General features: G+C 40.1%; 1 protein-coding gene across 2 annotated transcripts in view; it reads right to left on the reverse strand.

Annotated features, from left to right (window-relative positions):
* Nucleotides 1–454: 454 nt before the first annotated feature.
* The window catches only part of PECR (peroxisomal trans-2-enoyl-CoA reductase), a 28,521-nt gene continuing 16,114 nt past the window's right edge, over nucleotides 455–12,861 (reverse strand). Inside the window, exons 6-8 of one of the 2 annotated variants that reach the window (XM_043577758.1) lie at nucleotides 11,532–11,642; nucleotides 4,261–4,372; nucleotides 455–1,090 (exon numbers count right to left, since the gene is read on the reverse strand). In XM_043577758.1, coding sequence (XP_043433693.1) covers nucleotides 1,005–1,090; nucleotides 4,261–4,372; nucleotides 11,532–11,642 — 309 coding nt within the window. In that variant the 3' untranslated portion in view covers nucleotides 455–1,004. The remainder of the gene's footprint in view (nucleotides 1,091–4,260; nucleotides 4,373–11,531; nucleotides 11,643–12,861) is intronic. The other variant, XM_043577760.1, reaches the window with a different exon arrangement.

The following is a 12,861-nucleotide window of genomic DNA, read 5'->3' on the forward strand; positions in this document are numbered from 1 at the left end:
TGGCAATGAGAGAGAATGAATATGGCCCTTTGTAGCAACGTGGATGGAACTGGAGAGTGTTATGCTAAGTGAAATAAGCCATACTGAGAAAGACAGATACCATATGTTTTCACTCTTATGTGGATCCTGAGAAACTTAATACAAACCCATGGGGGAGGGGAAGGAAAAAAAAAAAGAGGTTAGAGTGGGAGAGAGCCAAAGCATAAGAGACTCGTAAAAACTGAGAACAAACTGAGGGTTGATGGGGGGTGGGAGGGAGGAGAGGGTGGCTGATGGGTATTGAGGAGGGCACCTTTTGGGATGAGCACTGGGTGTTGTATGGAAACCAATTTGACAATAAATTTCATATATTGGAAAAAAAATAAAAATAAAATAAAATGTTTGTGTTGTATACAAAAGGAGAAACATGAAGTAAAGGGAATACTTTGGATAGGAAATCAAGACACAAATCAAGTACTGCAAAGAAATACTACGTATAACTTTATTTTTCTTTTGGATTAAGAAGGCTTATACAAATTTGACTTCATGAACAAAACAAATCCCATGTTGGTAATCACCAATAAGGCTTTACTGATCCAAAAATATTTGCCATAAGAAATGAGTCACTGTGTATCTCTCGTTTTAAGAATCACAACACTGTCACAATTTAAATTTATTGCCCACCTTTCCAATTAAATAGCAAAATCTTTTGGGAGATGATGATACCTCCATTTTTAATTTGAAATTATTGCATTTTTCAAATATTTTTCTTAGAAATAAAAAGTAAATCATAAAGTGTGTTAAGTCCATTCCTAAAAAAATCTTTAATCACAGGCTCAACCGTATTGGTTGGGACTTAAAAATGCTTTAATTTCAGGAATAGTTTTTGTACAGGCATGATTGATAACATTAAAAAGGCAGAAAGCAATTGTTCCATGCAAATTATTAGCTCTTATAAAGTACCAACGTGTATTCTTGAGATGTTAAGGCATCTGGGGACAAAAGACACCTCTAGTTTCCTTGGCTTAGAGCTTGGATTTATTCTTGAAAGATTCCTTCATCCTTTTGACAACAGAAATGTCCCCTGCTCCCTCAGGCCAGTTGTCATGATCTGTTAAGTAAGTAGAAAACCTCATGTCCAGCACAAACCTATGAACCTCATTAATCCTCTTGGTTTCCAATAAACCCTCCTATTTTCCCTGGTTCACCCCTCTTCTCAGCGGGAAAAAGATATCATTAGGACAAATGGCAAAAGTCCTGAGAAAAACCTGCTTTGGAATCCCAGGTCTTCCCTGGACTAGCTCTCTAGCTCTTCCAAATGTGGAGAAGTTACTCTTCCTGAACCTGTTTCCTCATCAATTATCGGGGGGTGTAACAACATCTGTTTTTTAAAGTCATGAAAATTAGGGGCGCCTAGGTGGCTCAGTCAGTGGAGCATCCAACTCTTGATCTTGGCTTAGGTCATGATCTCACAGTTCGTGGGATAGAGCCCCATGTCGGGCTCCGCGCTGACAGCGTGGAACTTGTTTGGGATTCTCTCTCTCTCTCTCTCTCTCTCTCTCTCTCTCCTCTCTCTCTCTCTCTCTTTCTTTCTCTCTCTCTCTCCACCCCTCCCCCCCAAAATAAACAAATAAACTTAAAACCAAATAAATAAAGTGAAAATTAAATGCGACAGCCTGTATACAACACTTGGCATACTGAAGACATTCAAAAAATCCTACTTCCTTAATAACCAGGATGAATTTAAAACCATGTCCTTACTTTGCACTGGGCACATATAGCTGCCTTTCCAACATCCAGTCCTTCACCCTGTTTCCAGTAACCTCCACTTCCACTTGGGAATCCATGAGGTTCTGGGGAAGTGACCCCACTTAGGTTACTGACTGAGCTAAGTCAAACAGTGCACTCCATTCCCCTGGCTGTGGTTATTGGTTGAGGATGGCCATTCCCATAAGCTGGTCCAAAAGAGAGGGGGTCTCAGAACTCTGATAGAAATGCTGTAACCAAGTCATTCCCCTCCTCTCTCTCTCTGTCCAGATGGCTGTGAACAAAGAATCATGGCCTGTTAGGGGTCCCAGGCAGCCTTCCTGTAACCAGGAGAGTCAATCTTAAGATAAAGCCAATACTGCATTAGCAAAAACAAAGGGAAAAGAAGAAATTTATTGTCCTTGATGAGATCTATGAGCATATGATTCAAGTCCGGCTTGCTTTTCAGTTATTCAGGCCAATAAATTCCTCTACTAGTTAGGTTTGAGCTGCAGCTAAAAGCATGCTGAACCAGGGCTTTCAATGTGCATTATCTAATATAATGCTCCCAACCGTTTATTCAATAAATGCTATAAGTGACTCCACTTTACAGGAAAGAAAGTGGAGGCCTACAGAAATTAATTTTCCCCAAGGTCACACAGCTAATAAGGGCCTAGCCAAGTCTCCATCCCAGGCCTTGTCACTCCAGGGCTGGCAATATTGGTAGGTTTTTTGTTTTTCTGTTTTTTTAATTTTTATTTATTTTTGAAAGAGAGAAAGCACACAAGCTGGGGAGGGGCAGAGAGAGTGAGAGGAAGACAGAGGATCTGAAGCAGGTTCTACACTGTCACTGTAGATCCTGATGCAGGGCTCAAACTCATGAACCATGAGATCATGACCTGACCGATGTCTGACACTTAACCGACTAAGCCATCCGGATGCCCCTAGGCTGACAATCTTAAAGAAAAGACTGGATGCAAATGCTCAACATTCCCATTCATTATTTGGGGCAAGTATATTCTCGAAAAATAGATGTGGCTGATTTCTCCCAAAATTTCTTTCCCTTTATGAAGGAAAAATGAAAAATACCCTCAACTCCACTGGTGAGGAAAGTGGAGAGCTTCCCTCCCACCCTGGCCACTTTAAATACTTTCAGAACACAGAACTGCAAAATGTAGGCATTTCTGTCTTTCCAACCAAGATCCATCCTTAAAACCGTGGTATCTTATGCACATCACCACATTGATGTTATCAGTAAGGAAATACAGATAGGGGAGGGGAAAATGATAAGTAAGACTGAAGTCCCATATTAATCATTTATTAATGCAAAGAAGGTCTTATGTCTTGATTAGACTATCAGTATACAGAAGAGTAGGGTGAACGAACCCAGGTCCCAGATATGAAATTGAAATACATATGCATTACATCGATCACGTTTTTTTAAGTTTATTTATTTTGAGAGAGAGAGAGAGAGAAAGAGAGGGAGAGAGAGAGAACCAGTGGGGGAGGGGCAGAGAGAGAAGGAGAGAAAGAGAGAATCCCAAGCAGGCTCCACACTGTCAGCATGGAGCCCAATGTGGGACTGGAACCCATGAACCATGAGATCACGACCTAAGCCGAAGTCAGATACTTAACCGACTGAGCCACTCAGGTGTCCTTACATTGATCACATTGTAGTTGCTCGTAGCCACTTACTCAACACTCTTCAGCAACAGTGAAAATATGTCTGAATTTTATATTTGTGTGCAACATCTATATTTGGTTGAGCCGTATAAAACTACTGCTTTTGTATATTAAGAATGGTTGAATACAGCAAATTCATATGGTTTTGCTGAGTCTATATCCCAAAGATAATGTAAAATAATACCATACCACCACCCCCCCCCCCAGCCCCAGCCTACCACCAGGTCTGATTCTTCTGTTCAGATACACAAGCCCCTTATTAGAGGAACAGAGAAATTAAATCTTAAAAATATGGCAACCTCTTGCCCCTTTGCTCTCTCCTCCTTATAAATGTATACTCATATAGAGAATAGTTTTCATGACTAAAATTCCACCAACCTATGCACACACAGGCAACTTTTTAAATAGATAAAGTTGTGTGCTATAATAAAAATATTTAGATATTTTCTTTGACTGGGATCATTTCCTTTAAAGATCACATCAGGAATATAAATATTTTGTACATTTTTGATGTTCCATAAGAGAAAACCCTAATCCCTTTTGGGTTTTTTTTTTTTTTAATGTTTATTTATTTTTGAGAGAGAGAGAGAGAGAGAGAGAGAGAGAGAGAGAGAGACAGAGCATGAGCAGGGGAGGAGCAGAGAGAGGGAGACATGGAATCCAAGGCAAGCTCCAGGCTCTGAGCTGTCAGCACAGAGCCCAATGCGGGGCTCGAACACACAAACTGCGAGATCGTGACCTGAGCCACCCGGGCGCCCCTCCCTAATCCCTTTTGTAAGTGCTTAAGAAATTTTGAAAACTTGAACATGAAAAGGCATAAAGTCAGTGACTGCTCCTTTCTTGAGTGCTCACCTGGTACATCATATATTCGCGTATATAGAGACTGGCCCCCGTCCACCTCCACCAACTGTCCAGTGATAAAGGAAGCTGCTGGAGACAGCAGGAAGCAGACTATCGGGGAGATCTGGAAACAGAAGTACACACATACAGAAAAGTGGTTACAACCCATCTGGGGCTGTTTCCATACCCAAGGAAACATATCTCAAAACCCATGACTGTAACATGAATTCTACAGTCCGTGTGCACCATACTCTGACAGAACAGACAACTGCCTTTTTCTGTTTGAGCACAATTGAAAAAAAAGTGACTAGTGCAGCAAGATAGGAAAGAATCTAGACAGTGTCAAACAAGCTACACGATGTGAATAAGCTGAAAGTGATCACTGTGCTTAATCTTTCCCAAACAACTCAGTTCCTTCCACACCTTTCATTGCCCGCCATAACCCCACTTTTCTTCCTCTTCTTTTTTTCTTTTAATGTTTATTTATTTTTAGGAGAGAAAGAGAGACAGAGCATGAGCAGGGGAGGGGACAGAGAGAGGGAGACACAGAATCAGAAGCAGGCTCCAGGCTCCGAGCTGTCAGCGCTGAGCCTGACGCGGGGCTCGAACTCACGGAGCGCGAGATTATGACCTGAGCCAAAGTTGGATGCGCAACCGACTGAGCCACCCAGATGCCCCATAACTCCACTTTTCAATGCCATCATATGCCTTTTATATTTTTGTCCCTGAAATAGCCAATGCATCTATATAACAATAAATTGGCATTGTAGCTTGCTCAGTCAATGGTCTTGCAGGCTGCAAGGCCAGGAACTCAGACTACAGGAGCTTCCTACAAGGGGGACTTCAAGACCCCACTGCATCCCCTAAAAATTCAGAGGTAGATGATGAGTACAGAAACATCTACTCCCAAAACCAAAAAGAAAGAGGACTTATTTCACTGGACATAAAGGAACTCTCTATGAGGCTATTGGCACAGGAGGAGTTTCTCAAAGGGAGATCCCAAACACCTGCATTAGAATCCTTGGGTCCCTACCTGAGACCTTCTAAATTGTAAGCTCTGGGGTTGGAGACCCAGAATCTGCTACTTTATGAAGCTCCCTAGCAGAAGTGAGACAAGGGGGAGGCTAATGGTGCTTAGGGTGCAGTATTTAAGGAGGCACTCACTCTCAGGGCAGACCCTGCCCTTGTGTGACCCTGAGAGTGAGGCACATCCCTAAGTTTTATGTCCATGCCTTGCTTGCCTCACCCCAGTCAGGGCTGTGTACCTAGAGTGTTCTCTTACATAGCTATGCCTCTTTGAGACTGTGAGACCCTGGAGGGCAGGCATAGCCTTCTCTCCATGCTTGTGTCCCCAGAAGCACTGGCCACATGACACAGCTCACTTTCCGTATGGCTAGTCTGAACTGAGATGTGCTCTACATGTAAAATACACTCTAGATTTTGAAGACTTGGTCTGGAGATAAGAGGTAAAATCTATAGAAGAATGTAAAATGATGTTTTAGATACATTGGGTTGAATAAAATTTTATTAATAATATTTAATTAAATTCTTATATATTACATATTGGTTATAACAATATTAATTTTATATTTTTTTACTCTTTTTTTTTAAGTTTATTTGTTTTGAGAGAGAGAGTACGCATGCATGAGAGTGGCAGAGGGGCAGAGAGAGGGGGAGGGAGAGAATTGCAAGCAGGCTCGACACCTAGCGAGGAGCCCAACACAGGGCTCGATCTCACAAACCGAAGATCATGACCTGAGCCAAAATCAAGAGTCGGATACTCATCCGATTGAGCCACCCAGGTGCCCCTTTACTTTTCTTAATGTGGCTAGTGGTTAGCTTAAAATTACACGTTTCACTATTACGGTATTTCTATTGGACAACACTCGTATAGAGAATTAATCATTGAAAAGTTTCCACGTCTCTGAGAAAGGGGAGAGAGTTCTGACCTATGATCAAAAGAAACCACCAGAGCTTGCATTAACCTGTGTTATCAATCAACAACATCTCACCCGATGAGTCAGGAAGACTCCACTCCAGTATGCTCCTTCCTGAATGCCAGCCAAACAAAAACCCTCTCTCCCCGGTAATCATGCCCTCCAGAAATCTGCAAATCCCTAAAACCACACTTGCCCCAGGAAAACAGAAAGAGCCATAGTCTGCTCTGTTCACAGAGACTGTGCCAGACTAGTAATAAATGTGGCTTCGTGCTGAATTTTGTTTGAAATATTTACTGATGGCCTCATGTGTTTCGTATCAAATAAGCACTTAATAAACAGAATGAAAGCTCTATATACATCCCTTGCCTAAAATGAAGGGAAGTTACATCACCCAGCTCCTGCTACAGTGTTTTGCCCAGAGACCAGGCACCACTAAATGATACTGAATTGAATTGAAGCTATCTGTTAGGTAAAAGATAGATAAATATTCATAGCTCATGGTTTACTTTAGGAGCTCAACGTGGAGCTAAACTGAACTAATACAATTTTTATAATCACCAAATTAACTAGGCACTATTGTAATATCTTCCAATAGACTCTTCTAAACTTTGATTTTAACAAAATCCATTTGATGGATGGGTTTGAGGAACCAAGCCATTCACAAGAGTTTTATCAATCAGTAAACACTATTAAAAACCAGCAGCCGAGGGCACCTGGGTGGCTCAGTCAGTTAAGCGTCCGATTTTGGTTCAGGTCATGATCTCGCGGTCTGTGAGTTCGAGCCCCGCGTCAGGCTCTGTGCTGACAGATCAGAGCCTGGAGTCTGCTTTGGATTCTGTGTCTCCCTCTCTCTACCCTTCCCCATTGCACTCTGTCTCTGTCTCTGTCTCTCTCTCTCAAAAGTAAACATTAAAGACTGGCAGCTTGTCTCCACTTTATCTATGTGGGTAACGCCTCTTTTAGCACAGTTACCTCTTTACTTTCTGCTCTGTTTATTAAAGACCCCGGGGATTTTAAATATGCAAGCTGGGGGATGAATCCCAGTACCATGAGCCATGTATGACCATAGACAAGTTACCGCACGTCACTGGCCCTTAGTTTCTTAATTTCATAAAATGAGAAGGCTCTGCCAAGTGCTGCATTCCTTCCCCCAGAATGTCGAAGGACACCCTAGGAAGTCTAGGCCATTCCTTTTAAAAGTACAGCTAGGTTCTGACCCTCCTGACTCTGCTCCAGGGACTGTCACTTAAAAGCCAGCAACTCAGTGAAAGCAGTTCAGTCAATGGCCTAGTGTGAACGTTCTGCCCCAGGGAGGATTTGCTGGGGCGATGAGAGTATCTTGGAAACACGACCTGACCGAGGGATACCAGGACAATCAGGCAGAGGCACTCCCTTGTTCTGCATCTCCCGGAAGCTCCCACCCTCTCTCCTTCCCCTTCACATCTAAACTATTTGAAGGTTTCACCTACATTAGTCAAAGTATGGTCAGCAAAACCCTGGGCATACCTAAGACCTTTTCAGGTGCTTTGCAAGGACAAAACTGTTTTTGTTATAACACTAACTTTTCATTTGTCTTTTTCACTGTGTTGACATTTGCATTAATGACGCCAAAGCAGTGGTGGGAAAAACTCCTGGAGTCTCAGCTCAGAAATCAGCAAATCATGGCAGGAATACAAAGAGGAACCAGGTCCCTAGGCTAGTAGTGGTCATTATATTCTTCACCGGCAAGTACACATGGGGGGAAAGGCCTGTTTCACTTCAGAATATCTTTGATGAAGCAGCAGAATTTATTCATCATATGAATCTCAACCAGTGGGTACACACCTTCTTAATATCCTGTGTTATAACGTGGGAATTACTCATTAAGCTTCTCTACTGCAGTGGAAGTAGAAGAGTTGTGATCTGAACTAGTCACTCTCTTCATGAAATACAATTTTTCACTGGGATAAATGACTAACACGCTACGGTAATTCCCGCTGGGGTATTTGGCAGCCTTTTTTTTCCCCCCCCAAAAATGAACAAAGTGAGAATGTCTCTTCAAAGGAAGACAATTGTTGTTTTTTCGTGTTTGTTGTCAACAATAAGATCTGAGCTTTCGAGTGAAATGAGGATTTTGGAAAACTTGCACGTGTCAACATGAGCTTGACAATTTCCTAACACTTCAAGATTTTTCTGAAGAGATCAGTGGTGATATTAACAAACGTGATCTTTTGTGTAAGGGATTTTTTTTATATAATGGATTGCGTGTCGACATCCAGAAGATCCCCATAACTCAGTGAACCAGTTTTTTACCAAACTGATGCCAATAACTGATGTTATAAAAATCGTGTGTGGCTGAAAGTCCCAAAGTGCAAGAAAGACTAATGGATTTTAATGTAACAGAGCATAAAAGATTCACTCACATGGTTTGAGATTGATGGCACACTGCAACCTATCTTTAAGAAACAGACACTTGTCAAACATCAAAGAAGAATAGCCACAATTATCTGAAAAGTCCATTAAAATGCTCCTTCCTTTTCCAACTGTACATGTACATGAAGTTGGATTTTCTTCATATGCTTTAAACAAAACAACATATTGCCAACATATCAAATGCACGTGCAGATAAGAGTCTAGTTGTATTCTATGAAGCCATACGTTAAAGAAATTTGTAAAAGTGTAAAGCAAATACAAAAAATGGTTTTCCTTTGCTTTTTAAAATACAGCAATTTTTCATTAAAAATATCATTCATGTTAACACGTAATGCCTTTATTATTTTAAATGAACTGATCCATATTTCTTAAACTTCTCAATTTTGATTTCTGTGCAGTAAATATAGATAATATAGTTCATATAAGTGAAGGGAAATGTTGTGTCCAATGAAAATTTAATTATATCATCTCCTTGATTAAAATCCTTAAACCCCTCTTAGTTTTCAGAATAGAAATATGAACACCTTGTTTACAACGGCTCATGAAATGTCTGATTTAACAGTACCTCCCAAAAACTTAATATGCAAAAGTATTTTACTTCAGGAATTCTAGAAAAGTTACTTCTCACATAAGAGTGCATGTGTGTGTTTAAGGATGTTCACCGAAGAATTACCACAATGCTGAAAATATAAATGGAATCTAAATGTGCAACAATGGAGCCTAATTAAATATATCATGATCTATCCTTAGCAAGCTGCAGAAAAACACACACAGTAGAATCCCATTTTGTAAAAAAAAAAAAGTCAATAAATACAGGTATTTTTGTGTATGCATAGTAAACTTCTGAAAAAATATACATCAAAACAACAATGAAAGCTAGTTTAGGAATTAGAAAACACTTTCTCTTAAGGGTTTTATGGTTTTACTTTTATATTTAGCGTTTTAATATATCTGAAAATGATTTTGTATGTGATACAAGATAGGAGGCCTAATATATATGTATTTTTTAATGTTTCTTTATCTTGAGAGAGGGAGAGAGAGCACACACACATGCACCGTGCAAGCGCAGCAGGGGCAGAAAGAGAGAATCACAAGTCGGCTGCAGCCTCAGCACAGAGCCCTACGTGGGGCTTGATCCCCCCGACCATGGGATCATGACCTGAGCCAAAATCAAGAGTCAGACCCTTAATGGACAGAGCCACTCAGGCACCCCAGCCTAATTTATTTCTAGTTAAACAGCCAATTGCTGCAAAACTTCTGCTAAATGGTCAATCCTTTCCTCACAGTTGTGAAATGTTACTTTCTCCTTATAAACTCCTCGTGTATACATGGTACTGATGTAAGAGTGCATTCTGTGCCACTAACTTTATTTATTTATTATTTTTTTTAACGTTTATTTATTTTTGAGACAGAGAGAGAGCATGAACGGGGGAGGGGCAGAGAGAGAGGGAGACACAGAATCGGAAGCAGGCTCCAGGCTCCGAGCCATCAGCCCAGAGCCCGACGCGGGGCTCGAACTCACAGACCGCGAGATCGTGACCTGAGCTGAAGTCGGACACTTAACCGACTGAGCCACCCAGGCGCCCCATAAGAGTGCATTCTGTTCCACTAACTTTAATCTGTTCCCGTGCCAATACCAGATATTGTATATAAGTATAGCATTATAGTATGTTTTGACATTGGGAAGGTCAAATCCCCTCCATTATTTTTTTCAAAACATTTTTTGGCTGTTTTTGCATAAATATTTTTCTAGACAAACTTTAGAATCGGTGTGTTGAATTCTGAAACTACATTAAACTTATACATTAACTTAGGGAAGCTTGATTTTATTTACTTTTGTTTTTTTACCATTATTTTTTTAAATTGAAGTACAGGAGCGCCCGGGTGGCTCAGTCAGTTAAGCAACCGACTCTCAGTTTTGGCTCAGGTCATGATCTCACGGTTCTTAAGTTTGAGTCTCGCATCAGGCTCTGTGCTGACGGGGCAGAGCCTGCTTGAGATTCTCTTTCTCCCTCTCTCTGCCCATCCTCCACTAGTACTCGCGTGCTCTCTCTCTCCCTCTCTCAAAATAAATAAACTTAAAAAAAAGTGAAGTAGAGTTGACACACAATGTTACATTAGTTTCAGGCCTATGACCTTGTATTTGACAATTCTGTCTGCTATGCTATGTTCACCGTAAGCGTAGCTACCATTGGTCAACATACAAAGGGAAACCTGATTTTAATAAAATTGATTCTCTCCATTGAGGAATAGGACATGTCTCTGTTTATTCATTTTTTTTCTGTTTTTTAGTAATACATTTCTTTTTGTTTAGAGCTAAGTTTACACCAGGTATTTCTGTTTTTCCTATTATTGCAGGAAAGGCATCCTTTTTTTCACTATATTTTCAGACTGTGTTTTTAAGACTATATTTTGAGATATTGCTGGCCTTTAATAAGTCTACTGATTTCTACATATTAAATATGGCCCTTAGAGAAAGCACGTATGGAACTTCACATAGCCATAATCATCTGACTTTGCTTAGGGTCCTGGGTCCCAACAAAGGCCATGTGATAAAATAATACAGCTGAAAAGTGCAATGAAACATTAAGACCATGCTGTTCTTAATTCACACTGCATTCAATCCTGAATAAAGATCAGGATCTTTATTCTGTGGGCGTGCAAAGCAGGGAGCCAGAAGATAACAGGGGAAATGGTCTGGTAGCAATGGGAGCACTCATGTCTATCAGCCAACCAGACCGTGTAAAAAGGACGCCAAATGTTACAAGTTTCCAAAGTATAAAAGAAAGTAATAGGGGGTTGGCTGGCTGGCTCAGTCGGTGGATCATGCAACTCTTGATCTTAGGGTTGTAAGTTCGAGCCCTATGTTGGGTAAAGAGATCACTTAAAAAAAAAGTAATTAGAATCGATATTATTAGAAATATACATTACCTCCTCAGGAATTCCAATTCGCTTAGCTGGGATTCTCTTAAAGTACGCAGCAAAAATGTCTTCTGCTAAAGGACCATAGTTGTCAACAGCAGTCGGGGAATAAATGACGCCCTATGTTTAAGAATAAAATGAGACAAAATAAAGCACATAAAAACTAAATTTTAATCTCAAAGACATCAAGGCAGTCTATTGCCCAATGCCAAAAAGTAAGTGGGTTAATTTTTACAGAAAAGTCAACATCTCCAATATTAATTTTTCTCAATATTGTCAAAGAAGTGCAGCTACCATGTTACAAATGGATTATCTGAATACTCACTTTGTGACCTCCTCTCCCTTAATAACCAGACAAGCCCTAGATTTTTTCTGAAAAGACTTGCTTTCTAAAAACATAACTGTGTGAATAGATCAGACAGGCACTTAACTAGGAACAGCGGGACAGGGGAGTCTACTCTATCTTCTGCTAAACTTCTCTGTTTCATAACAGAAGCCTAGGCTATGGTTATGTGAGACTTAGAAAATGCAGTATTTCCATGGGTTTTCTCTATAGTGATATCACAAATAAAATATTTGAATCCAGTATAAATAAACCAAAATTTTAATTTTTTTGGAATTCTTTTATTTAGCTTTACTAGCTTTCAAGGGTTTATAAAGCCAAGAAAATTACTCAAAAACTGTATAACACACAATAAAGCTATTGGTTATGAATCCATCCCTACAGCAGAGGTTACAGCAGTGAGTGAGGGAGGAAACCAAAGGGTTTTGGTGGTATTCATTACTCCAAATGATAATGGGGCACTGTACTGGTTTCCAATGAAACAATTTGGAACTTTTATTTAAAGAGGATGAAACCTTCTAGAAGTATTAAGGTTTAGACATTTAACCTAAAAACATCTTCTGGAGATATATGTGACTTTGTAACACTAACATACTATTAAATGTTTTCAAGAAATGCACTTCTGGGGGCCAGTATTCGAAGATACCAACACGAAGAATGAAACTGTAATGAATTTTTTCCTACAAATACTTGAGTGTAATACGGGTAAGGTGATGTCAGCTGTGAAGGACTGAAGAGATATGAAATTTCTGGCTAGGAGCCTGCAATTTGTTAAAGATGAGATTTCTCTACTCACTTCAAGTCAGTTCTTGCTTAGTTCCTACCCAGTAGCATGGATAACAATATCTATAGATATATGGACAGGTCTGTAGATATTATAACCACAGATGTTATAGTTTCATATATAGGGATGATTACTATCTTAGAAAAAAAGCAAGAGACATCACAGAGAAGTGGATTTAGGCTGAGTTTTGCCAGATGAGTGAGATATTTCAC

This window comes from Prionailurus bengalensis, chromosome C1, assembly GCF_016509475.1.
Source record: "Prionailurus bengalensis isolate Pbe53 chromosome C1, Fcat_Pben_1.1_paternal_pri, whole genome shotgun sequence".
In the NCBI taxonomy this organism is placed as follows: domain Eukaryota; kingdom Metazoa; phylum Chordata; class Mammalia; order Carnivora; family Felidae; genus Prionailurus; species Prionailurus bengalensis.